This window comes from Cervus canadensis, chromosome 10 (genome assembly GCF_019320065.1).
Source record: "Cervus canadensis isolate Bull #8, Minnesota chromosome 10, ASM1932006v1, whole genome shotgun sequence".
In the NCBI taxonomy this organism is placed as follows: domain Eukaryota; kingdom Metazoa; phylum Chordata; class Mammalia; order Artiodactyla; family Cervidae; genus Cervus; species Cervus canadensis.
The window spans coordinates 76,484,290-76,511,132 of NC_057395.1; the positions used below are offsets into that span (position 1 = coordinate 76,484,290).

A 26,843-nucleotide genomic window follows, 5' to 3' on the forward strand; every position below is an offset into this window, starting at 1 on the left:
ACTTTACCATCCCAGTCCAACATGGTTGGTTCAGGAGTAGGCACGTGACCCAATCCAGGCCAGTAAGAGCCTGCCCTGGGACTTTGGCTGCATCTGCTGGGAAGGAAAACATTTTCTACTGAGATACGGAGCTGGTCCAATGTCAACCTCAACTCGCTTGACAGACAATAGAGCTAGACAGACACCAAGGTCTGATGAATCATGTGTACCCCGGGGTCCCACCAAACCTTAAGTCAGAAACACCTCTAAAACTTTTCAGTTATATGAATTAATAGAATTATTTTCACTACTAATTTTTGCATCAGTTATAGTTTCTGTCATTTAGAGTTGATAAATTCTAATACCCCTTCCTTTTGTGGTCCCCTCAGATAGTCTGAAATCAAAAGTCTACTGGTGGTTTTCTTAGAACTACATGAGAATCTAGTTATCTCAAAATAATAAAACTTTTTTCAAAAGTCTAGTGTTGGGCAAAGTTTTAAGGAAAATAAAGTTATGGGTCACATTAAAAAAAACTTTATCTGTGACTGCTCTAGAGTCTGTTTTTTTTTTTTTCTTTTTTTGTGCTCTAGAGTCTTTTATCATTCTCTGTCCCCAAAAGGTTTTTGTTTTTACTCATTATAGAAACTATCTAGCCCAGACTAGAGAAAGCACTGGCACCCCACTCCAGTACTCTTGCCTGAAAAATCCCATGGACGGAGAAGCCTGGTGGGCTGCAGTCCATGGGGTCGCTAAGAGTCTGACACGACTGAGTGACTTCACTTTCATTTTTCACTTTCATGCATTGGAGAAGGAAATGGCAACCCACTCCAGTATTCTTGCCTAGAGAGTCCCAGGGACGGGGGAGCCTGGTGGGCTGCTGTCTATGGGGTCGCACAGAGTCGGACAGTAGCCCACCAGGCTCCCCCGTCCCTGGGAGTGACTGGCAGCAGCAGCCCAGACTAGATTAATTGTAAATGCCTGTGTGTTCACTGCTGAATCCCAGCACCTGGCATATAGGAGGCACCTTGTATTTGTTCAATGAATAAATGAACAAGATACTTGTTTAAAATGTCTCCCCATTTGGCTATCCATATAGTTGGTCCCTATTTTTCAAATCTCACCTTCCACTGTCCCCTTGCTCACACCAGTCCAGCCACATTCTTTAAAAAGCCCCAGGCGGGTTCCTGCCTCAGGGCCTTGGCACTACTGTCCGCCCAAGAGGGCTTTCCCCACAGTTCTTTCCCCAACTGGCTCCACCTCCTCCTCCAGGTCTCAGCTCAAATGTCACCTGCTCAGAGAGGCCCTCCTTGACCTGCCAAAGCAGCCTCACCCTTTTCCAATGTCATCCCAAGCGTTTCATTTTCTTTACAAATCACCATCCGAATGTCCGTGTGCATTTATTTATGTTTATTGTCTCTCCCCAGGAAGTCAGCTCCTCCAGGGGAGGTCCTTGTTTGTTGGTTCATTTCCATGCCTGGTGTCCAGGCCAGAGCCTGGCACGCACCAGATGCCAGGAAGCCTTTGCAGGAGGAGCTCCTCGGTAGGGCTCTGCCTCCATGTCTCTGTCACTGTGACCTCCTACGTGAAAATGCCTCACAGAATCACGGTCCCGGTTCCAAAAGGGTCTGGAGCAGATGTCAACGCTGATTGACTGTCTCGGGGGACAAAGCCTCCATCCTTAGCAGAGGACTGCGGGGGAAGCTGGGAACAGGGGCGGGTGGGGCCTCACCCTCCAGCCTCCTTACTTCCCCTCCCCCAGCCAATCAGGAACCAGGAGGCAGCCCAGGTTAAGTAGACTCTTGCTGCTTTGTTATAAATATATTATGTACATCCAAAACATGACATTAAAATATTACTCCGTGTTACAGAAAAGATATTAAGGCCTTCTATTATTTACATTAAACAAGCAAGCACCGTTAAAAAAAAAAATAACCGAAACAAAAAAGCCCCACTCTTCCTTCTGACATACCCTCAAGTCAGAGGGGACACCATGTCTCTTTCCAGTGACCAAGACCCTTTGCAGGGGCTGTGCCCTTCGAAGACATCCTCCGATTAGAAATGTCAGCTCTGGCTGGAATCACACAGGCAGATGGGGGAAAGGTGGGGGACAGCGGAACCCAGACTCAATCAGGAAATTCTGGCTTCATCTGGCCGGCTGCCCCCAGACCCCTGCTGCACTTTGCCGCCCTTGGGTGGCCAAGCTAGGCTGAAGGTGGTGACTGGGGCTGTCTGTCCACCCAGGCCTTCGGAGTCCAGTCTGCAGGGCCACAGCAGGGTGACGGTCCAGGGACACTCAGCTGTGCCTGGGGGCTCCTAGAGCCCTGCGGGCAGACAGACAGCAACAGGTAAGATGACTCAGTGCCCCGATATCAGCCACGCTGAAGGGCTCCCAGTGGGGCAGGAGGTGGTGGGAGTGTGGGGGGCGGTGAGCTTGTCCTCAGCCCTGGGGATGGCTGAAAGGGCGGGGCTCTTTTTCTTTTTTTGCAGAGTCAGGCTTGGCAGACAGAGCAGCTCAGGTGGCTAGGGAGGGGCCAAGGGAGGAAAAATGAAAAGAAGGAAATGAAAAAAATCAGTGGCTCAAGTATTGTGTCACAAGGAGGGGTGGGTGGGCTGGAGGTGCCCGGGCCCAGCCCAGGAGGTGTCCTCTCCACCTGGAGTGACCAGCGCGAGGAGGCTGGAGTTTGGCAGATGGCTTCAGTTAGGGGGAGCTGGGGAAGGCTGGCAATGAGGTGGTGGCTTGGAGGAGTTATTTGATCTTCTGCGCCCATTTCATGTCATCTGCCCGAGGCTTCTCGCCTGTCAGGGCCTGGATAATGTCCTCCAGGCGTCGCCAGAAGCCCATCTTCTCCAGAGGGTAGTTGAGCCAGCCTGCAGCAGAGACAGGGCAGGGAGGAGTGAGGAGGGGTTGAATGGGAGAGCAACAGAAAGAGCACAGAGAGAGACAGCTGGCCCTGCCTTGGGCAGCGGAGGAACTGGTCTGCAGAGGGCAGGGGAAAAGGGCTGACCAAGCAATCTGGGGATGGGGTCTTCCCATCAATGGGCTGAGGGGCTGCTCAGACATACCTTCAACCCTTCACTCACCTTCTTATTGAGCGCTTACTATATGGCAGACACAGAGGCAGTATTTCCTATCATTTGGCTCTAATTGCCACCTCTTCCAGGAAGCCTTCCCTGACTACCACTTAGCAGCCCTCTAGGCCTTCACCCATCCTTATTTCTTTACCTGTAACCATCCTCATTAATTTGTCACTTCCTTATGTAGTGTTGGTTTTGATCTCCAGCTTCCAACCAGAACCCCATGTTCTTTCACCGTTGATCCTGTTGGATCCCAGGGCCTAGGATGATGCCTGGCATGGTAGGTGCTAAGTGAATAGTCTTATTTCCATTAAATAAGTCTCATAATCTTATTTAATCTGCATTACAGTCTCCTGCCTGAAGCTTGAACTAGGTATTGTTATCAGTCCCATTTTCCACATGAGAAGACTGTCTTGGAGGGCAGTCTCCCAGTTAGTACCTGGCCAAACCAAGACTGATCCCAGCCCTGGCTGAACAATTAAGTGATCTCCTGAACAGCCTAAATTTTACCCCTCCACCTGCTCCTAAAAAGCATGACTTTAGGATGTACAAAAAAATATTATCTGTGGCTCTCAGTTCTGCTTTCAGAAAGGCAAAAACAAAAATCCCTACAAAATACCTGACCAAACTAAACCAAAGCAAAACTGAACTCCTGCTCCCACACCCGTAGGCGTAGCTTGCTGAGTACCCGCTATGTGACAGGCACTTTGCATCTGCCATCTGACCATTCACACCGCAGCCCTGGGAGGTGGTGCGTGAAGGAGTGGCTGGAGCCCCATCTTGTGAATGAGAAAACTGATAACCAGGGAGGCTTGTGAGCCTCTGAAAGTTGCATATGGAGGAGCTGAAGGTTACCCAAGTTGGCCTGACTTAACAGCGCCGTGGTGTACTTAACCTTAAAAAGATACCCGCGGGCCCCGGAACACCTGCTCGCCTCACCTCCTTGGCACTGGCTCCCTGACTGCGCACGGCATGTGGGCCTCCTGACTGCTCCCGGGCGCATGTTCTGGCCTCAGGGCCTTTGCGCTTGCTGTGCCCTCTGCTTGGACTGATCTGTCCTTATTTATCCACAGGGCCCCTCTCACTGTTTTCTATCTCCTTTATAAACAGCCACACCCCGCTCCCCCTGACTCTCTGCTCTTCACCCTGCTTCGTCTGTCCCCATGGCGTCTCTGAAACCTGGACTTTGCCAGCTCTCCTATCCTTCTGGCCCCCACTGCACACCAGCCTCCTCGCTGCTCCTGAAACAAACCAGGCGAGTGTCTTCCTGCCTCCTTCACCTATTGCTCCTGCCACCTGGAGAGCTCTTCCTCCAGGTCTCATGACTCTCTCCCTCAGTTCAAATGCCACCTTCTCCAGGAGGCCTTCCCTGACCACCTCATTTATAGGGGCAGAGCTCCCTATTTCCGTCTGCTACCCCCTTCTGTGTTATCGTCTTCCTTGGCAGTTAGGACTGTCAGATGTAGTACTCATTGCCTGGGATGTCCCCTCTTAGAATGCCATAAAGGTAGGGATTTTTGTGTTTTGTTCACATAGCAGGTGCTCAGTAAATATTTGCTAGATGATGGGTGGTTGGAATCACAACTCTATGAAGAGGGTGCATGTATGTCTGTTTTATGCGTGTTCTGAGAGAAAGTTCCTCCAGGACTGCGCCTCCTCCCCCGTGACCTCTGCCTCGACCCTAAGGATGGAGTGGCGGTTGGAGTCGGGAGGGCAACCCGTCCCCTGCTACCCTGTGAATGCACCTGTGGTGATGCAGAAGTAGGTCTCGTGGGGGGAGACATGATGGATGCGATGGTGTTTGCGGGGCAGGATGACGTGCCAGTCTTGCAGGAAGATGACCCAGCGCGGCAGCCCAAAGTACGTGTGCGACCACTTGTGGATCTGGTTGGTGAAGGTGCTAAAGATGATCAGGCAGAAGACGAAGCACTCCCAGGGGTACAGCTGCTCCAGGACTTCTGCAGGGTGGGGAGAGAGAGGGTGGGTGTCCACAGGCCCCAAATAGCTGTCACATAGGGCGGGGGCCCACTGCCAGCCTGGCCCTCATCCCTTGCCCCTGGGCAGCAAACTTCCCGGGACAGCAGGCACCCTGGCCTCCTCCTAATGTTCCACACGGCCTCCGGCAGGCTCAGACTCTCCTCTGGCCTCAGTCTTCCCTTCTGCTCAGTGGGCAGAATGGGAATAAGCAGAAGTAATGGTTGAGAATACGGGCTTTGGAGTGAGGCAGGGCTGGGAGCAGGTCCCTGCTCTGACATTTCTTGACTGTGTGAACTTGGGTCAGCGACTCTACCTCTTTGCATCTCAACTTCCTCATCAATGAAATGGGAATAAATCTTGGTCCGGATTCCCTAGAAGCAGAGCCTCGCTGAGACAAGGACTCATGTGCATGTGATTTATCTGACTGGGGAGGGGAATCTTCTGAAAAACACCCAGAGGAGTGAGGAAAGCAGGGCAGGGCAGGGGAAGAGTTAAGCAAAGATGGGATGGGGGGGGGGGTCTTGTCTCAGCCTGATCCTGGGGGGCGGAGGGTGGATTCTGAAATGCTGACTCCACAGAGTCGGTCCCACTCAGAGGCAGGGGGCTGGTCTTTTGCAGGCTTTTTGGGTCACTGACTTCAGGCTTATCCCAAGGGGAGGGGCGGGACCTGTGCTGGCAGTTCTCAGAAGGGAGCTCATGGCCGCCACCACCACTAAGAGCAGAGGGGAGAGGATGTGGGCGGGAACCATAAACACTTGGCCCATCTCCCCATGGGGGGCTGCTCTGAAGACCAGCAAGGTGTCAAGCTGTTAGAACAAGACCTGGCTCAGAGGAAGGGCTCTTCCCCTACCTTCTCCTGCAATAAGGTCAATGAGGCTCAGAGAGGTGATGGGACTTGCCTTGGGACAAGTTTCCTTCCCCAAACAGGTAGGACAGAGCTCTGAACTCAGGATTGAGTTTGCAGGCTATGTATACTCTTTCCACTAAGCCCAGGCAGCAAGATCAGAAGCCCCCAGGGCCAGGCAGGTGAATTCAAATGAACAAGGTGGAGGTGGGGGGAAGGTTAGGACTGCAGGGAGCAGTGGGGACTGCAGCAAACTGGAGAGTGTGCATCTTGTCTAAGCGGGACCCCACAGCTCAGCTCCGGCCCACTGCAGCCAAGTGGGAGCCAGGACCCAGGTCGGATTGTTCAAGAGAAGCTGGAAACACAAATCTGTATGTCAAATATCCCAACTTTACACGAGGGCAACTAACTAAACTTTTATAACACTGAGGGGCCAAACAGCCACATGAGCTATGGGAGGCTCGTGGGACGGGTGCGCATCCACTTGTCCCCGAGGGCTCCCTGGAGGTCCCCCTGCCCCAGCCGGCATGCTTACCTGGGCTCCTGGTGCGGAACTTGTAGGCCATGTTTAACAGAGGCAGCAGCGTCAGCAGGCAGTTGTCCCCGTTGGTCTCGATGAAGTCGTGCCGGGTGATGGCTGTTGGGTCGATGTGATGCTCCCGGAACGGCCGGATGAAAGCCTGGGTGAGGTGGGGGGATGGGAGAGGGCACAGAGCCGCCCAGTCAGCCCCTCTCCCTGACCTCCTGCACATACACCCCGCGCGGGAGCGCCTCCTCGTCTCTGGCATACCGCCCCAGCACAGCACTGCTGTGGGTCCCTCCAGCCTTCAGGCTCTGGGTCTAGCAGCTTTAGCAGAAGATGGATGGAAATGACCTGGTGGGGACCTCCGGCTGGTACTGCCCTTCCATGGGCCTCAGTCTCCGGACCTGGGCTATGGACAGGGGGTTGGCGACAACCTCCACCCTCCTCTCCTACCCTGAGGCAATTGAGGAGGCCCCTTACACTACTGACAGGCAGGGCCCTTTCTTTCTTTCCAGTATCCAATCCCTCCTTCTGGTAAGAGCCTCTGCTTCTTCTCTTAGTCCCAGCTGCTCCAATCAGGCTGCCTCCTCGGCTGGCCCAGCCAATCAGAGCGCCCCATTCCTCTGGCCACAGTGACTGGCTGTGTGACAGCCACGTGATCCAAGTGAAGCCAATGGGGATGAGCTGTGGGACTGCGGTCCTAACTATGGGAAAGGGGGCGGTCTCTGGGGAGCGCTGAGCTGGGAGGACGGACGTCGAGGCAGTGGACGGCCATCCCGGCCACCTTCCCAGGGGAGAGCCCGCGTGAGAGTACAGCCAGCGGAGGGCAAAGCAGACACAGACGTGGAGAGGGTCGGGGTCCAGAGAATACGGTCTGTTCGTCCTACTGGACACAACCACGCCCTTACTTGGCTTCTAAAAGTTTTAGTTCACAGATCAGTACCTTTCTGTGGTTAAGTGTGTACCAGATTTTCTGTCGCAATCAAAACATCTGACTGACACCAGATAAAGTTCAATGAAAAGGAACAGTGAGGTGCAGCAGGGCAGGCAGAGGAGAACAAGATGTGGTGTGGTCCCCAAGTTCAAGGGGGTCCAGTGAGGTGGACATGTATCAAAGCTCTCTGTCCCAGACCTGATGCTTTGGCGTCCAGGAAATCCCAGGGGATTCCTTTTCTGGTCTTGAAGGCGGGGGAGGCGGGGTCAGGCTGGAACCACGGTTCCTATCTTACGGATAGGGAAATGGGCTCAGAGAGGAAAGGAGACTCAGCCCAGGTCAGACAGTCCCACCTCCTCCTGGAGGAGACAGGCTGGGCTTCAGGGCTGGGCCAACATACGCACCTTCCCCACGATTGGCAGCTCCACGGAGCCCCAGGTGTCGGCTCCCCAGTGCACCAGGCCGGACAGGAAGTCAGCAAGCAGAGCCCCTGCCACTGTGGACAAGAGGAGGGTGAGCCGGAGGTGGGGGGGACAAGAGCACGTCCCTGCCCGCTCCCCGCCCCAACTCAGGAAGTCACTCACTCACTCATTCACGTTAGGGTGCTCCCTTCTCTCCTTGGGACACTTTGCTCCCTGTGAATGGAGCTGCAGTCTGTGCCCCTTCACTTGATCGTCCCCAGGGAGAGGCGGGCCTCACCGGCCAGGTGAGCCTGGAAGAGTATACTGGGCTCAGCTTGCCTGGCCTTTCCCGCTAGGAGCCTGCTGACCCCTTCTCTCGGACCCACAGTCGCCCCACTCTTCTCCAGTGCTGCTGGTGATAGACGGCAAGGTCATTCCGGGGTTTGGTGCCCAGAAGGAACTGAGGTCCAGACAGAAGCCACACCCCCGCAACCCAGCGTTTACCAATTGTCAATGTGATCATTTGGCCCCCAGCAGCCTTTTCAGAACAAAGACCCCTCAGAGTCCCCCCCAAACCACTTGCTCACGCGAGGGTTCAGTATATCCAGAGGGTAAGCGCTGTTACGCCTGGACTCACAAGCCAGCTGTCACTCGCCGGCTGTGTGACACTGGGCGTGTTCCTTAACCTCTCTGCGCCTGTTTCCTCCAGACGGATGAGAATGAGGAGGATTAAAAAAGAACACGGCAGCTATCGTTTATTGAATACTTTTTCTCAGTGCCAGACATGCTCGATCTTCACGAATTCTCACCATCTATCAGAAGCTGGTACCATCTTTATTTTTACTTTATAGAGGTGGAAACTGACGCTTGGAGGATAGAAGTAACTAGACTAAGGTCGCACACATGGCAAGTGGCAGACCTGGGCTCTTAAGCTACCTTGGAGTCCAAATAGAACTCGGTAGATGTACCACGACATTGTCCACATGGGGAAACCAAGGCAGAGTGGCCAGCCCACTGCCCGAGGTGACACCCCAGCACCACCCCATCCTGCTCCCCACCGCCTGCGTCTCAACCCTACTGGCATATTCCCCTTCCCTTACACCTCCTTACAAGCCTCTGGGTCTCTGCACTTGCTCTTCACCCTGCTGGAACATTCCTTCCCAAAATGTAACACAGCTCACTCCCTCACTTCCTTCAGATCTTTGCCTCAAAGGTCCCCCGAGGACACCTGATCTAAAACCGTAACCACCCCCATCTCCCAGCATTTCCTCTCTTCTTCTCCAAGCACCTATCACCTTGGACTTCACTTCTGTTTACTGTCTTCCCCTATAAAAATGTCAGCTCCACAAAGTCAGGAATTTTCATTTTTTGTTTATGGCTGCATCCCACTTCTCTGCACACAATATGGGTCGGTAAACATCCGTTGAATGAGTCGATGGGAGGCGCTAAGTACAGTCTGTAGTGCAGAGGGAGCCCTCAATACTATTGTTATCTTTGCTGTTATTCAGTCATTTAGTCCATAAAGGCGGCATTCTGCAGGGACCTACTGTGTGCCCAGCGCTAGAGCCAGAGATGCATCGGACATTGGCTGGGCTCATGTCATTGGGACAGAGAGATAAGCGGCAGGGGGATTTCCCAGGTGGTACAGTGGAGAGGAATCTGCCTGCCAGTGCAGGGGACACGGGTTCGGTCCCTGGTCTGCGAAGATCCCACATATGGCAGGGCAACGAAGCCTGGGTGCCACAAGCAGAGAGTAGCCCCCACTCGCCGCAACTAGAGAAAGCCCGCGCACAACAGTGAGGACCCAGCACAGCCGAAAATAAAAGAAAGAAAGGACAGGGTGAGGAAGGGGTGACACTGCCTGGGGGCCGCGCTGGGGAGGGGAAGCCATGCCAGGGCTCTAAGGCCAGTGCACGGGCCTGGGCAGCCGTGCTCCTCAGGGGCGGTGCAGGGGGGCGGGCTGGGCTGGGGAAGGGGCTGGCGAAGGCTGGGAACCCAGGGCTTTTGCGCTCGCTGCTCCTCTATCCGGCACCCCACCCCCTCCCTGAGACCCCTGAAGGGCTGGCTCCTCCTCCGTCTTCTAGCTCAGAGTAAACATCACAGAGCCCCGGCTAAAGCCGTCCTCCCAGGCAGGTGCTCTCGGTCACGTCTCCTTGCTTGCACTGCTCACCATCTGAGGGGACAGCCTCGTTTATTTTCTCCACTTCTTGGATGAGCCAAGGGGCTCAGGGGGGTTGAACCCTGAGGGGCGGACCTGGTTTGAGAAGAGGTTCGTCGACCAGTCTCCAAACCCAGCACCCTTTCATGCCCGTAAACTGCGCCTCAGGAGGTCCAGGGGCATTAACAGAGCCCCTGCTGCATACCACAGGATGCTGGGTGCACACGGCCTTGTGTCTACACAAGGGGATGGCGGCACTGTGGCCGAGCTGGGGGAGCTAGACCCAGAGTCGGAGGCACTGCTGTAAGACCGTGGGCAAACGCCTCGCCTGCTCTGGGCCTCAGCGTCTTCACTTTGCCAGCGAAGGGTCAGCGGAGGTGCCCCCATCCCGTCAGCGTGAACTAACGCTGCCTCAGGAGAACACAGCCCTCCAGCAGGCTCCCTCATGGCGCCGCTTCCCTCCTCACCCTTGTTCCATGCAACCACCAGCCTGCTTCCCATAATTATACATTGGTTTTGCCAATTCTGAAACTTCACGCAGATGGATCCTTATGGGATGTGCTTTCTTGGGTCTAGCTTCCTTCACTAGCGTAATGCTTCTAGAGGCATCCATGTGGTTGTCTCAGGAGTTTATCCTTTTCATTGCCAAACAGTATTCCACCACCTGGATGTACCACAGTGCATTTATCCATTTTGCTGGTGTACAACGAGGCTGTTTCCAGGTTGGGGCTGGAATGACTCAGCTCCTGTGAACTTCCATTCACAAGCCTGTGTGAGGACATATGCCCTCATCTTCTTTGGGTAAAGACATCAGCTATCTACCTACCTATCCATCTACCCACCCATTTCCTTATATATTTTTACTTGATATTTATTGAGCACTTATAGTTACCAGGCCCTGTGCCAGCACCTTAAATGTTTTATCTCTCTTAATCCCTAAACTGTACCAAGGCCAGTCCTAAGCCGGTTACAGATCTCATCTCCTTAATCGTCCTAAGCACTTAATCCTTACAGATGATGTGTGCGTGGTAAGTCGCTTCAGTCATGTCCGACTCTTTGCGACCCCACGGACTGAAGCCCGCCAGGCTCCTCTATCCGTGGGATTCTCCAGGCAAGGATACTGGAGTGGGTTGCCATACTCTCCTCCAGAAAATCTTCCCAGCTCAGGGATCGAACCTGCGTCTCTTATGTCTCCTGCATTGGCAGGCAGGTTTTTTACTACCTGAGAAACTCCTTACAGATGATAATGATAATAAAAACAATATTAGAAAAATGTTTTGTAACCACAGTTAACACTAGGGTGCTTCCTGTGTGCTGGGTCCTTTGTCAAAGGTGTTAAAAAAGTGTATTATTGGGTATATAAATCCCCACAGATTAAACATGTGCTGTGCAGTGACCTCTCTCCAAGGGGAGTAACAATACGAAAGGGAGGTGGTGAGAAACCTGACAAACACCACTTGAGCCCGGTGGTCAAGGTCAACGTCACGGTGACAAATCATGCTGATAGTACATATCCTTGCGATAGATGGTGATGAAAATGGCACTTGACCTCTGGGCTCTTCCTCCCCAGGACACACAGCCCACTAAGAAAAACACTAGACAAATCCCGGCAGACGAGCATCCCACAAGACACCAGCCCTCCTCCAAACTGTACGGGTCACTGAAAACAAGGAGGATCCAAGACACTCACAGCTCAGGAACCTCAAGGGACATGACAACTAAACGTGATGTGGGATCGTGGATGGGATCCTGGGATAGAAAAAGGGCAGTAACTACAAATTAAGGACATCCGTATATGCTGCTACCTTACAATGGATGACCAGCAAGGACCTACTGCACACAGCACAGGGGACTCCGTCAGTGAGTGGCAGCCGGGATGGGAGGGGAGTGTGGGGGAGGAGGATGGTACGTTCGGCTGAGCCGCTCCGCTGTGCTCCTGAAACCATCACAACGTTGTCAACTGGCTATCTATCCTCCAACATAAAACAAAAAGTTAAGAAACAACCAACCAAACAAAAAAACCCAAGAGACCACATAGTTCCATTTACATGAGATACCCAAACTATGAGAATCTACTGATACAGAAAGATCGGTTAGGACTTAATGGCTAAGAGGTACAGGGCTTCTTTGCAGGGTGATGCAAGTTCTAAAGTTGACTGTGGTGATGATCAGGTAACTTGGTAAATTTACTAAAATCTACTGAATTGTGCACTTTGTATGGGCGAACGAAATATTGTGTGAATGATATGTCGACAAAGCTGTTACCTAAAAAAATTTTAAAAGCTGAAAAAAACTTAAGGACCTCTGAATGAACTATGGACTTAACTTCATAATAATGTATGCATATTGGTGCATTCATTGTAACACACATATGATACTAACATGAGGTGTACTAATAAGGGGGAGCTGGGGCCAGGGCTTGTATGTGAACTTGCTGTACTATCTGCTCATTTCCTGTAAATCTAAAGCTGTCCTAAAAAAGGAAGTCCATTAAAAAAAAAAAGAGTACTATCTCACTTCATGTCCACTGTGATGGGCTCTACCACATCCCACTTGCCAGAGGAAGAAGTGAGACCTGGAGGGTAAGGAGAGGTCAGGGCTGCTGGTCGGTGGGCAGAGACCAGAGAGAGGGCTGTTCCTGACGACGCTGAGCCTTCACGTCCAGATCTGAGACAGGAACAGTACTTATGTCACTTAAGTACCATCAGCTAATAAAAAGGGAATGCGGGTCCTAAGGGCTTCCCAGGTGACCAGGGGTCAAGAATCCGCCTGCCAGTGCAGGAGACACAAGAGACGCAGGTTCCATCCCTGGGGCGGGTAGATCCCTTGGAGAAGGAAACGGCAACCCACTCCAGCATTCTTGCCTGGGAAATGCCATGGACAGAGGAGCCTGGCGGGCTGCAGTGCACGGGGGTGAAAAAAGTCACACAAAGGAGCGCTGGGCACACACTGCAGGTCCTCGGGACACAGTAAGCGTCCTCCCAACGTGGCCAGTTAGTAGTTAAACACCGCTCCCCTCTCGGAGCCTCCGTGGTGTCATCTGTCTAGTGACCAGCCCCTGGCCTTTTCTGGCTGCCCAGCAGGGAGGAGGGACATGGGCTTTACGGAGATGCCAGGAATTATTTTTGGAGAGAGAGAGTCCTGTCCCCGCCGCCATGAGGAAATGGCTCTGTGCTCTATAGGCCGTGGCCATTTCCAGAGCAGCGAATCCAGGCCTCCAGGCCTGCTGCCCAAGTCCTCTTTAACGGGGGCAGGGCTGGCAGAGGCGGGCACACAGAAGCTTCTTTGTCCCAGGGCTGGTGCCAGCGCCTGGTGGCTGGCTCACCCTGGGGGAGGACTGAGCCTGGTCACTACCCTGCCTGCAGGATATGGGGCCAGGCTAGGAGACCATGATGACTCACCCCAGCTACCCTGACTCACCCTGAGACCCTGAGACAGCCCCCAGAGCCTCCATTTCCCCACAGGCCACGTGCTGGGACTTCCCCGCCCCGCCCACCCTGCGGCCTGGTGTGGAGACAGGGCTGAGACAGAAACAGACCCCACTGAGGGCTGGTCACTACCGTGTGTTGTGTGTGTGTGTTTAGTCGCTCAACTGTGTCCGACCCTCGGTGACCCCATGGACTGTAGCCCACCAGGCTCCTCTGTCCATGGGATTTTCCAGGCAAGAATACTGGAGTGCCTTGCCATTTCCTCCTCCAGGGGATTGAACCTGCACTGCAGGCGAATTCTTTCCCGGATGAGCCATCAGGGAAGCCCTGGTCCCTCCGGTCCTGGGGCCAAATCCTGTCTTTACCACCTTTTGGCTCAAATCCAGCAGAGACTCCTCCAGGAGGCTCCTCCTCCAGGGCAGACTCCTGACCGTGAGGCCGGCCACGACCGACCGGACCCGAGGCCCTGTGACTACTGACTCACTGCTGACCTCTGCACTCACCATGCCTTCAGCCTGGAACCCCCGCCCTCCTTTGTCTGCCAGGAATTTCTACTCCCTCCTTCGGGCACCAGCTCACCACCCCCACATTTTCCCTCCTCGTTCCCCAAGTGCAGCAAACCGCTCAGGGCTCCCTCGGCCATTCCTGGGTCACTCATCCGCGGCGGCCAACGCCGTCCTTGTGCTGAAGACCTCCAGGCGGGCAAAGCCGACGGTCCCCTCGTGGCCCCGTCTTGCTGCTCTGCGTGGTGGCTGTTCCTCGCTGACCCCCAAGTCTTCTGAAACACCTTCTCGTCTAGGTCTGTGCGACCCCGCCCGGCTCCCCATCTTCCCTCTTGGCTGGCTCTTCCTCCTCTTCCCGCCCTGGAAACCCTGGGGGTCCCAGGCCTCTACTCTGTTCTCACAGAGCAGCCCCAGGGGCCCTCCGCCAGCACCTGGGCTTCGAACAGCGTCTCTCCTCCCGGGACTCCCGGATTTCCGGTTCCGGTTTCCTGCCGGAGGCCTTCCAGCTGCCGCTCCTTCCGGGCTGTTGGCGGCCTCTCCCCTCAGGCTGCTGACCCCTCTCCCTCTCACCGCCACAACCAACCTGTCAGCACCTTCTGGCAGCTCACCCTTCACAGCGCACCCGGCTCTGACGACTTCTCACCACCTCCGCTGCCCTTCTGCGGTCTGGACCACCACCTTCGCCTCCCCTCCAGCCCTCCCTGCTGCATCAGATGATGTCGGCTCCAAGGGGAAAAGGTCAGTTTTCATTCCAATCCCAAAGAAAGGCAATGCCAAAGAGTGCTCAAACTACCGCACAATTGCACTCATCTCACACGCTAGTAAAGTGATGCTCAACATTCTCCAAGCCAGACTTCAGCAATATGTGAACTGTGAACTTCCAGATGTTCAAGCTGGTTTTAGGAAAGGCAGAGGAACCATTGCCAACATCCGCTGGATCATCGAAAAAGCAAGAGAGTTCCAGAAAAACATCTATTTCTGCTTTATTGACTACCCAAAGCCTTCGACTGTGTGGATCACAATAAACTGTGGAAAATTCTGAAAGAGATGGGAATACCCACCTGACCTTTCTCCTGAGAAACCTGTATGCAGGTCAGGAAGCAACAGTTAGAACTGGACATGGAACAACAGACTGGTTCCAGATAGGAAAAGGAGTACATCAAGGCTGTATATTGTCACCCTGCTTATTTAACTTATATGCAGAGTACATTATGAGAAACGCTGGGCTGGAGCGTTTCTGGAATCAAGATTGGAATCAAGCTGGAATCAAGACTGCTGGGAGAAAAATCAATAACCTCAGACATGCAGATGACACCACCCTTATGGCAGAAAGTGAAGAACTACTAAAGAGCCTCTCGATGAAAGTGAAAGGAGAGTGAAAAAGTTGGCTTAAAGCTCAACATTCAGAAAACTAAGATCATGGCATCTGGTCCCATCACTTCATGGCAAATAGATGGGGGAAACAGTGGCAGACTTTATTTTTGGGGGGCTCCAAAATCACTGCAGATGGTGACTGCAGTGATGAAATTAAAAGATGCTTGCTCCTTGGAAGAAAAGTTATGACCAACCTAGACAGCATATTAAAAAGCAGAGACATTACTTTGCCAACAAAGGTCCATCTAGTCGACTATGGTTTTTCCAGTAGTCATGTATGGATGTGAGAGTTGGACAGTGAAGAAAGCTGAGCGCTGAAGAATTGATGCTTTTGAACTGTGGTGTTGGAGAAGACTCTTGAGAGTCCCTTGGACTGCAAGGAGATCCAACCAGTCCATCCTAAAGATCAGTCCTGGGTGTTCATTGGAAGGTCTGATGTTGAAGCTGAAACTCCAATACTTTGGCCACCTGATGCGAAGAACTGACTCCTTGAAAAAGACCCTGATGCTGGGAAAGATTGAAGGCGGGAGAAGGGGACAACAGAGGATGAGATGGTTGGATGGCATCACCGACTCAATGGACATGAGTTTGGGTAAACTCTGGGAGTTGGTGATGGACAGGGAGGCCTGGCATGCTGCAGCTAATGGGGTTGCAAAGAGTCAGACACGACTAAGCGACTGAACTGAACTGAACTGGCTCCAAGGGGACAATCACCAGTGGCTTCTCACGGCTTGTAGAATAAAACTCCAAGTCAGACCATAGCCTTTAAAGCCCCGCACGGCTGGTCCCCACTGGTCTCTGAGCTGCCCCGAACTACTTTTCCTTTGGTCATCTTCTCCAGCCACACTGGCCTCCTTTCTCTTCTCCAAGTGTTTGGGGCTCACTCTGCCTGGAGAGAACCCCGGAGAGAACCCCTTGCCCAGCTCCCTCACTGCCTGCAGGTCTCTGTGCAAACGTTACTTTTCCAGAGAGACCATCCCTGACCTCTTACCTATCATCTTCCCTGCCAGTTTCCGCCAATCTTGACTTTGCCACCCAGGATGGCATCATCTGTCTGTATTTATTAACTGGGCACCTTTTCAAGCCTTCTGGCTCCTTGGCTTTCTGGGGCCTGCCAGGGGCACCAGAACCCCTGGGAGATAGCAGCAGGCTAGAGGTGGCTTCTGTAGGCTGGCACAGTGCCCTTCCTTCCGGCGTGTCAACACAGAAATCAGGGTGGCTACTTAAATCGATCAGGAACTGTGCAAATACTGCTATCAGGGGATTGTTGGCTGTTATCAGTCCAGAGGCAAAGGTGTTTGGTGGAAGAGCTTAGCTGATAAGCAGAAATCTCCTGACCCCAAGGCTGGAAGATCTGGCCCCAGTGGGGGTGGGGTGGGGGGAGGTGGTGACTATGCGGGGTGCCCAACCTCTTGGCTCACTCAACCCACTCGGGGGCTCTAGTGCCATGGGTCCTTTGCCCAGATTGGGCCAGCCGCTGAGAACACGCTCTCCCTCCTAGTGCAGGCCATACAGTCCTTGCTCAGGGAGTCTGCGGTGTAGGAGCTGGGCAGGTCTGGATACACCAAACCAGACCCCGCTGCTGCCCGACAGGCAAACCACCCGGGCCCCAGAGCACGTGATCGAAGCTGTCTCGCCTGTTGCCACCTACAGGTCAGAGCCCAGGGCGGGGCCTGACACATGGTGGTGTTTGTTGTCGTGTAGTCGTTCAGTCGTGTCCGACTCTAGCAACCTCATGGACGGCAGCCCGCCAGGCTCCTCTGTCCATGGAATTTCCCAGGCAAGAACACAGGAGTGGGTTGCCATTTCCTCCTGCAGGGGATCTTCCGGACCCAGGAATCGTACCCGCGCCCCTTAGGTCTCCTGTATTGGCAGGCAGGTTCTTTACCACTAGTGCCACCTGGGAAGCCCTTGGCATGCAGTAGTCTCAGGAAATATCCACAGTTAAACTGACCATTGAGAGGCAAGCTCTGGGCCCCAGGGAGGGAAATGTTGGGCGGTTCCCCCTCCCTACCTCGACCCAGTCGCTGCTGTCTCAGCAGGGATGCATCTGGCCCTCACAGTGGCCCCAGCCAGCAGGAACTACGAGCAGCCTCCCTTTCCAGATGTGGCATAGAGGCTCAGAGGTGTAACGACACTTGCCCAAGGCCACAGAGCCTGGGAGTGCCAGAGCTGATGTGAGTCCAGGATGTAGCGGTCTGCTTGTGATCACCCCTGGATGGGGTGTCGGGGCTCACGCTGTCAACACCCCTCCCTTGCACATGCTGCTCCGAGGCAGAGAGGCCGGGGGTGCCGGTCCTTCTAGCCCCTGGACAGAGGGGGCATTCCTGGCTCCTGTGGGCAGGGCCCGGCTCCTCAGCACTAATGGGTTACCCTCCTTCCCTCCAGCTGGTCCGGCCCCCCAGCACATGCCCACTCCTACCGCAGACCGATGGCTCAATTAGCAGGCCCGAGTGCTACTGGCCTGGGTGGCCAGAAGGCTTTTAATGAGACCGTGGAAGCTGAACACTTGGGGCCGGCCGGCTGGACCAAGGGCCCAGCGGCCGCCGAGCCTGGGCGGGGGGACAGACAAGCACTCGAGTCAGAGGGGAGAGCAGGGGGCAGAGTGCGGACAGGAAGGAATGACGTCACCCCAGGGCCCGAGTCAGAAACTCTGTCGTGCTCTCCGTTTTGAGGGGTGACTCCAGCCGGTCCCCACTCTAAGGCTCGGTCTCCTGCTCTGGATAACGATGCCAACGATGGCAGTGCCCATCGCCCAGGCCGTGGACGCATGAGGACTGGCTGATGGAAACCACTCGGCAGGCACCAACGTGTGCAGCGCATCCATTCATTCACTCACTGATTTGGTGAGTATTTACAGAGCACCTACTGTGTGAGGCATCACGTCTGCGGACACAGCAGCAAAGAGGCACAAGTCCTGACTCTCAGGGAGAGGATGTGTGAGTGGGGGAGGCAGGGGACAAACGAAGAAACAGAACATAGGACAGAGTGGGGTGCAGGGTGCACGGCAGGGCTGCTGTTGCTGAGGGAGGTGCTCCCTGCGGGGGACGAGGCAGTGAGCCACGCAGGGCTCCGTGGGCAGAGTTCATGTCTGACGGCGCCCGGGAGGCACAGCGAGGAGGCTGGTGTGGCGGAAGCGGGCTGAGCCGACGGGAGGAGGGAAGTGACGGCAGGAGGGATGGGGGCCAGGCGGTGCTGAGGAGCTGGTGTTTTGTTCTAAGTAGACCGGGGACAACAGGTCATCGGTGTGAGCTCATGGGGGATCCGATGGGATCCTCCTGGCTGCCTGTGGACAGTGGAGGGCTGAGGTGGAGGTGGGGAGGCCACGGAGGAGGCTTCTGCCACAGTCCAGGCCGGAGGACGGTGCTGGACCAGGGAGGGGATGGTGGATGCTGGATACAACTCGAAAGCAGAGCCAGGAGACTTCCTGATGGTGTGGATGTGGAGTGACAGAGGGGAGGAACTGAGGATGAAGCCCAGGTCTCTGGGTCAAGCAAGGACACAGCTGCCACCTCTGTGCGATGGGAGACAGGGTCCCCACAGCCTGAACCCCATTCCTGTGCATGCACGTACACACACACGGGTGTGTGAGTCGCCATCAGAATGGCGCAGACACTAGGTAGGTCTCTGGCCCCTGGGGAAACCGAGGCAGGCAGCGGGGCTGCAGGGACTCACCCACGCCCAGCATCACGAGGGGCGTTTGCTCCCAGCGGGCCAACAGCAGGAGGTGGACCACGTTGTGGGCGATGAGGCTGAAGCACAGGACCACACAGCACCACTCCTGGAAGCGCTTGCCTGCGGGCAGAAGGGGCGAGAGTGAGTGCAGGGCGGCGGGCCAAGGCCGCGGGATCAAGGATCAGAGCCAGGCGGGGCGGTCCCGGCGGGGGCGGGGGGGGGCGCTCTCTGACTGTGTTCCATGAGTCTGCAGTGCAGACCGCAGGCTGAATGCAGGGACAGCCTGCCCATTTCACAGACTGTCACTGAGGCCCAGAGAATGGAACAGGTCTGTCCAACGTCACATACTCCGGGCCGGCTGTGTTAAACCAAGCCCTTCTGCGCATAGGCCTGCTGCCCACGAGGCTGGCCTTACACGTGCTGAGTCTTTGGCAGACAGAACCAGAACGCTGGTCTCGGGGGCCCCTTCGGGCTCTCTCTGGAGACCCCTGAAGGAATTTTAATGAGCTTCTTTTTTTAAAAATTCTCATTATTCCATCACCTGCCCCCTTCCGGTAGGCAATTATTTGGAAGTGCTACAAACAGCTTTTAATTATGCACATTCAGACCCTGCCCCACGTCCATCAAGTGAGGCTCCAGGCAATGAGTCAGGAATTCAGGAGAAACTGACCATGGTTATCACTTCCATGGCTCCAGCCACAGGGCTGATGAGGGGGTCTCAAGCTCTTAACATCTCCAGGGGCTGGACAGGTGGTTTGAAGCAGTGAGTTGGGCTGGGTGGGGAGAGTGGGACACCATGGCACATGTACCCTTCCTAAAGCACTAGGCACTAACTGGCTGACTATTGCCAGGACAGGGAGTGTGGGCCCAGGGAGGTCAGACCCTCTAATTCTCAAGAGGAGCCAGAAATCAGGATGCAGGTGTGAAACCACCTCTATAGTTCTGGCACGTATTTTTAATATCCTGTGGGCTGGGACAGGCTGATTTCACTCAACTGCAGCTTTGTTGAACGTATCGAAACATTGAGAATAACCTCAGTGTCCACTGCCTGGGGAATCAGACAAGTTAATTTGGTTTACAGTGTTTCTGTTGCCAGGCAAAAAGCCTGGGTGACTGTTCCGATGTGGCTGATGGAGGGACTGGATATTCAGGACAAACTGGTAAGTGCAAACAGCAAAGTGCCAAACATCCATTTACGTAAAAAAAGAGAAAAAACAAACAACTGTAGAGTTAAGACTGTCTTTTCCCCTCCTTTTGAATTTAAAACTTATGAATGCGATATTTCAGCAAAAATCTCATAATTATAAATTAAAATTTAAAAACGCCAAAGGAAATAAAAACACCGTATGGGCGACACAGCATGTGACATGGCCCCCAGGAACAGTTTTCTCAGGCAGCTGGTCTCAAGGACAAATCTCTTGCAGATCTCTCCGTGCAACCTCCACCTCCAGGAAGCCACCCACGATTCCTCCTTTAATGCCTGGGATCCCTGACCACGGGGCCCATCATGAGAAACTCTGCCTGCATAACATCCCCCCTCCCCTCCCTCAATGTCAGCTCAGGAGGCCTAGAACGTGCCTGCCTTGCACAGCAGGGCCCCGGCACGCGTTGGTGCTTAATAAATGCTTGTGGAATAACAAATTCCTAACTGCGATCCTAGAGGAAAACTGCCAGGCTATGCTTCTGGGAACCCTTCACTGAAGCACTGCATGACAGGGAACGGGCTCAGAGAGAGAACGGGCCTTGTCCAGGCTGCAGAGAGCGGACTGTGCTCCGAGCCAGAGCCAGAACTTCCGCCCTGTGAGAAGACCAAGGCTCAGAGTGGGCAGAGGACACGCCCAGGGTCGCATCCCTTGTACAGATGGGGACCTTGGGGCCCAGACAGGGCCAGGATCCTCAAGGCTTCACACGGCGGCAGTTGCAGAAGCCCCTCGCCGCCCACTCCGCAGTCAGGGGCTGCTTCCTTGGCACCACGGGGCCCTGCCACCCCAGTGGCCCCACCTGGGGTCACCATGACGTGACCCTGAAGGGCTTTCCCTTTCGTGGCTCTGGTCTGTGGCTAGGATGGGGGGCTGAGAAGCAGGAAGCCGGGAGGGCCAGTGGTCAGGGACGGGAGATTCCTCAGTATAATCTGCTGCCCCCAGCCTGCAGCGCCAGCAATGAGATTAAGTGACAGGAGCAATAACCAGGCCAATCGCCAGGTGGGTACAGGGTGCAGGCCACGCTAGAGACTCTGCAGACCCGCTCGCTCTGTCTTATCTCATTTACCTATCTAGGGCCGCACTTCAGTCTTTCCCAGCACCAGGGTCTTTCCTAAGCATGAGATGGTTGGATGGCTTCGCATCACTGACTCAATGGACCTAAGTCTGAGCAAGCTCTTGGGAGGTGGTGAAGGACAGGGAAGCCTGGGGTGCTGCAGCCCGTGGGGTGGCAAAGAGTCGGACACGACTGAGCGACAGAACAAACGGCTGCACTGGGTCTTCTTGGCGACACACAGGCTTTCTCTGGTTGTGGGGTGCGGGCTTAGCTGCCCTGTGGCGCGTGGGATCTTCCCGGAGCAGGGATCAAACCCACGTCCCCTGCACTGGCAGGCATATTCTTACCCACTGTAATACCAGGGAAGGCCCTCCCGCTGCCATATTTTGCTCTTAGTTGTTTTTTTTTTCAAAAAGGAGCTGCACTTAAAAAAAAAACCTTAAATTCCTATTTTCCTGCTTCCTTTAAGAACACAGGCTCTGGCCACCCCAGGTCTGAGCCCCCCTCAGATGGGGGCAGAGCTCCCGGCTCACCCCAGCCCTCTCTCCTCCCTGCGGCCTCATCCTGGGGGGCTTCCCCTGGTGGAGTGCTGGCCAGGCCCCTGCAGTCATCTGGGTTTTCAAACCTGAGGCACAGTCTTTCATTCAAGTCTGTGTGCCTCGAGGGAGGAACTGTGTGATCCCACTACTTGGATGAGGAAACTGAGGCTCAGCAGGTAAAAACCAAGAGCTGGGTTTGGATCCTGTGCCTGTAAGTGGGATACCTTAGCCTGGATGTTTGGGGCTGTCCTGATTCCAAAGGTAGCCCAACTCTCTCCCCTTGCCACGGACAACGTCCTGAAATCTGAATATTTTCCCATCTAAACTGTCTCTCTAGGCTCTGGGATCTGGAGTCTTCTGCAGAACAGTGCCTCAACTATGACCCAGAAAAAACACATCTATCATAACAAGCGGCATTCACGGAGCACCTCTTACATACCAGGTACACTGCCAGGGAGGATCCCAGCCAGCGCGGCCTGCCGTACCCCAAACGCTGGGGGCTCTCTGCCCCGACCTTCAGAGGGGGAAACTAGGCCTGGAGAGGTGAGGTGGCCGAAATCCCTCAAGAGTCACCAAAGTCAACATGGACAGTTAGCCGGGCTGGGACTGCACAGTCAAGGGGTCTAAATGGTGTCACGTCACAGATGGGCAGGCTGAGGCCAGGGAGGGGAAGGCCTTTCCTCCGGAGAGAGGGCTCGGGCCGCCCCTGGCACAGTGCCAGGCCTTGGTTCCCTAAGCCAGCCCCTGGCTTGACCACGATCGGGGCCAAGGGACACAGGTGATGCCTCTGGCCTGGGGAGGGGCCGAGCTGGCGTGTGGTGGCTGTGCCCGGCTGGCAGGGGCGGGGCGGGGGGCACCTCTGCCTTCCTGGGGACAGGTCACAGCCGGAGGCCTGGCACCGGGCCCGGCTTTTCTGGTTTCAGTCAGACGAGCCCTGGAATCTGCCCTTAAGGTGGGTCCGGGGCCACTAGGAGACCCTCGGCCTCAGGGAGGTGGGGGGACAGGAGGTAGCGGGGAGGCAGGGCCCAGAGAGATGCAGAGGAAGACAGACATACAGACGGGGGAGAACGGCATCAGAGACACAGAGGTGAGAGGCAGGGAGAAGAGGCGGGAAGAGACGGGGGTCTCTACACACACGGAGACGGAGAGAACGAGTGTGGCCAGAGAGGGAGAGACAGACACGGCAACGAGGGAGACAAGCCGGGCCGGGAGTGTGACAGACCAGCCTGGCCAGGAGGGGCCTCAGGAGGCCCTCTGCGGACAGAGCCCAGCTCAGCTCCAGGACAGCAGGCCAGGACCCCCACCCGGCACCCCCCACCCACGCTGAGTGCCTGTGTCCCACAGGCCGGGGGGGCTCCGGGGACCCGCCAAGATCCACCCCTGGAGCTGGCGTATCCACATAGCCAGAGGTCAGCTGGTACCTGACAGGAAGTGGGACACCCGCCTCACCTCCGGGCATGCCCGTGAGGCTGGGGTAGGCCTGCCCAGCCTGCCCACCCTTCACCAAAGCTCACCTAGCAGAGGGTCTGCAGAACCCACACTTGGACCCTCTACGGCTCCCAGGCCCCAGGCGCGTCCTCGGGGCAGACTCTCAGGGTCCAGGGGATCAGGCAGAGGCTCTTCACCCCAAGCTGCCCCGATCAGACCCCTCACGGCTCCCAGCCGACACTAGGCCCACCGTGTCTGGTGCCAGCCCTGCGGGCATGTTGCCCTGCCGCCCTGGAACACGGGCCCCCTCCCACACCCCCACCCTGGGCAGGCTCACCGCCATAGCGAAGATTCAGAACACGGAAGCCAGATCGCCCGCGAACAGTGTTCAGGTTCTGGCCCTGCTAACTCTGTGTGACCGTGACCATCACTCTTTGCTAAGCCTCAGGGAAGGTCTTAAAGACGGACAGGGTGCAGCCACTCCAGGCCAGCCAAACATGTGGTGTCCCTGGCAAGGCTGACCTTCCCCTCTGGTGGGCAGAAGCAAGCCGAGTCCCAGGCAGGACAAGTGCTGGGAAGAGCACGTGTGCGGGGGTGGGCTATGAGGAGGCTACAGGGGTCTCGGTTTCCTCCCCTGTAAAATGGAGTTAATACCAGGATGCCCCGAGACAACTGTAGGGAGGCTGAAATGACAGCGTAGGGAGGAAACGCCCAGCACACAGTCAGGGACCAATAAATGTCAGCTATGTTAACTGCCTGATTATTGCTGCCAGCTGTCACGGTACCAACCTACCTCTGGCCCCGTGAATCTCAGGAATTCAGTCCCGGAACCCAGAACCCTTTGTGACTCTGCCCTGGCTCCTTCTGCTCCAGCCCATGGGCCGCCTCAGTCTCCCTCGAACACTTCAGACTTGCTCCTGACCTCAGGGCCTCTGCACTTGTTACGTCTGTGTCCCTGGTCTGGACCAATCCTTCCTCAAATATCTTCTGGCGTCCCTCCCTTCTGGTCTTGGTTCAAATGTCACCTGCTCAGGGAGGCCTTAACTGCCCCCCCTAAAATGTGACTGTCCCCAACTTCTCCCTTTTCGGCTATTTGTTCCGCAGCACTTGCCACCACTGGGCAAGTAAGCTATTTCTCTTATTTACTGGGTTTACGAAAGCCCAACTCTGTTTTCCCTGTTTTGTTCACCACTGTTCCCCCACGGCCTAGAACAAGGACTGGGACAAGGGTCCCAGTGCTCAATATGTATTCAGCCTGGTTCCTTACTTTATAGGCCAGGCCCAGAGAGACGGAGGTGCTTCCCCAAGGTCGAGGGACAGAGGCAGGCAGACGGAGGCCTGTGGAATTTAGGGAAGCCAGTGTCCTTCTGCTTCACTCCCCGCTCGAGGCACTCCCCTTGCCCCACCCAAACTCCAAGTCGGGAGGAGACAAGGCCTCTGATTGCAGGTTTGGGGCACCAGGAGACTGTCTGCACCCTTAAATCCCTGAGGGGCTGTCCTTCAGACGGCGAAGGGCGCTTGGGGAAACCAGAAGTGGACAAAGATGCAGTCATGGTGGAATGAGAAGTGGGGGTCCACAGGGGCAGCTCAGAACACCCTTATGATTTCCATGTCTGCAGGGTTTACTTGAGTGGGTGGAGCTGGACACCAAAGGAGGAGGCCTCTGAATCTTACCCTGGATTTCCAGGTGGTGAGCCTGAGGACCACAGGGATGAGGCAGCGTACCCCAAGACTCACAGGAAAGGTCGGGCTATTGCATTAATAATAGAGATTGCCCGTTGTATGCCAGGCACAGCACAAGATGGATGATCTCATTTCCCCTCCCCAGTGACACTAAGGAACAGATAAGCTTTATCATGTACCCATTTTAGAGGTGACGAAACTGAGGCTCAGAGAGGGCCAGCCCCTTGGCCCAGGTCACACAGTTAAGAAGCGGAGTCAGGATGCTAAGTCCAGGCTGCCCCAGGGAGCACAGGAGGTTTTAGGTCCACAAGCTGGGTGCTGCAGGAACAGGTTGAAGACACTATGGCATCATGGGCCAGGTGCCCAAGTTAGGTATGAAAAAAAAAACACAAACCAGACTCAGAACATGAAACTGCAAATCCAGAAAGGCCTCTGGTGACCTAGGACTCAACGAGAAAGCAAAGGGCCCAAGGTCACACACACAGCTATGGCAGAGACGGTATGTAAACCCTGGTCAGTCAGGGCGGAAAGCCAAAGGTGGTGGTGGACTCGTTCTCACCCCAGGCAAGGGCTGTCTATGCGTGGTGTCCCCGTCCCTCTGCCACGGGCAAAAGGAAAGATGTCAGAATGTTTAACAAATAAATAAAGCTGGATGAGAGCTGGACACCCAAGCACAGGGGCCTCCCAGTCACCTGACTCTGGAGTTCTCAAAGGCAATTCCTTAACCCCTGGGGACACTTGGCTCTGCTGGGGCCTGGCAATGAGATTCGTGAGGCTCAAGTGGAAGTCAGAGAAGGGGGTGGAGGTCGGTGCTTGCTGGAGCAGAAACGGTAGGCCCAGCAGGAAGACACTGGGACCTTGTCCTGGGGGCAGAAGCAGAGCAGGGTCTCTAAGTTTGTGGTCTGGTCTGTGGACACCCCCAAGTCCCTATGGAGGAGGTTCATATAAACATCTACATGGGGGAGAGGAAATGGCTGGGTCTGGGGCTTAAATTTTGAGAGAAAGCTTAAACTGGAAGGTGTGCAGGGAGGGCCCTTACCACCCAGAATTTCAAAATACAGCGTGACAGTTAATTCGGGGGGTGCGGGCGGAGGGATGAGGGTCTGTAAGCTGAAGCTATAAGTCGAGGATGGGGCTTTGGAGGAAGGGCGTCTGGGGCACTCGGTGCCTGGGGCCCCCTGAGCTGAGGTTCCCAGAGCAGACCTGATATGTTCAGATTTGTGGGGTGAAGCCACTACAGCCCAGGGACCCGGGAGGGGGGCAGACAGGGCCCTAGGGTGTGAAATCTGTATCTGGGGAACCTGGGATAGGGTGTGACGCTTACGGGGGCGGGGGGGGGGGTTGGGGATGGCAGTGCATGTCGCTGAGGGGGGTGCCTTCGGCTTGTGGTCTTGGCGTGGTCGCGGGGACCCCGGGCTAGGATTGGGATCCGACAGCGTGATGGGAGCTGTCCGTAGCCCGAGGAGTTGATATGGCAGCTCCTTGATCTGGGGGGCTGTCTTTGCATCCAGAAAGCCCCGTGGCTGGGGTTCTGGTTTGCGCTTGGAAGGGGCGCTGGGGTGGGGTCCCCAGACTTAGGGGCGCTACTTGCAAGTTAGGAGCAGCGGCTGGAGCTCTGCATCGGGGCCTGAGGCTGGGGTTCCGATCCAGGGGACCTGGGATCGCGGCCCCGCAGCTCAGGCTGGCTGGTGGCTGCGGGCCGGGAGGGGGGCCCGGAGGTCCTACCTGGGGAGTAGAGCGCGGCCAGCTCGCGGGCCCCGGCGTGCTGCGCGCCCCAGCGCCGGCAGGACGCCGCCTCATCGTCTTCGAGTTCCAGCTGCTGGCCCGGCCCGTCTTCGGCGCCCGCCATGGCCCCTCGCCCGGCCAGCCCGGTGCGCTCCGCTGGCGGCGGCGGCAGGGCCGCGGAATCGCGGCGAGATCACGCCGCCCAATGACTGCCCGGCCCGGGGTGCGGCCGCGGCGCCGGCGGGGGACCTCGCCAGGCCGCGCGTCACAGCCAATGGGGGCGTGCGCCGGGGGCAGCGCCAGCCAATCAGCGGCCGCCGAGCCGCAGCCAATCGCGGCGC

General features: G+C 55.6%; 1 protein-coding gene across 1 annotated transcript; it reads right to left on the reverse strand.

Annotated features, from left to right (window-relative positions):
• Positions 1 to 1,766: 1,766 nt before the first annotated feature.
• Positions 1,767 to 26,740, reverse strand: LOC122448812 (plasmanylethanolamine desaturase). Its single transcript, XM_043480435.1, has 6 exons — positions 26,503 to 26,740; positions 18,872 to 18,991; positions 7,737 to 7,828; positions 6,411 to 6,555; positions 4,800 to 5,012; positions 1,767 to 2,847 (listed from the first exon to the last, which is right to left on the reverse strand). Exons 1-6 carry the CDS (start codon positions 26,624 to 26,626, stop codon positions 2,726 to 2,728), a joined length of 816 nt encoding a protein of 271 aa, XP_043336370.1. The 5' UTR covers positions 26,627 to 26,740; the 3' UTR covers positions 1,767 to 2,725.
• Between the last annotated feature and the right edge of the window lie 103 nt (positions 26,741 to 26,843).

What these genes read in the sequence shown, in the direction of transcription:
- LOC122448812 (XM_043480435.1), bottom strand. Translation starts at nt 26,626, where the DNA reads ATGGCGGGCGCCGAAGACGGGCCGGGCCAGCAGCTGGAACTCGAAGAC. An exon ending in AGCTGCCAATCGTGGGGAAG is followed by an intron (nt 6,556 to 7,736) that starts GTGCGTATGTTG and finishes CACCTCACCCAG; the next exon opens with GCTTTCATCCGGCCGTTCCG. An exon ending in GTTCCGCACCAGGAGCCCAG is followed by an intron (nt 5,013 to 6,410) that starts GTAAGCATGCCG and finishes CCCACCCTGCAG; the next exon opens with AAGTCCTGGAGCAGCTGTAC.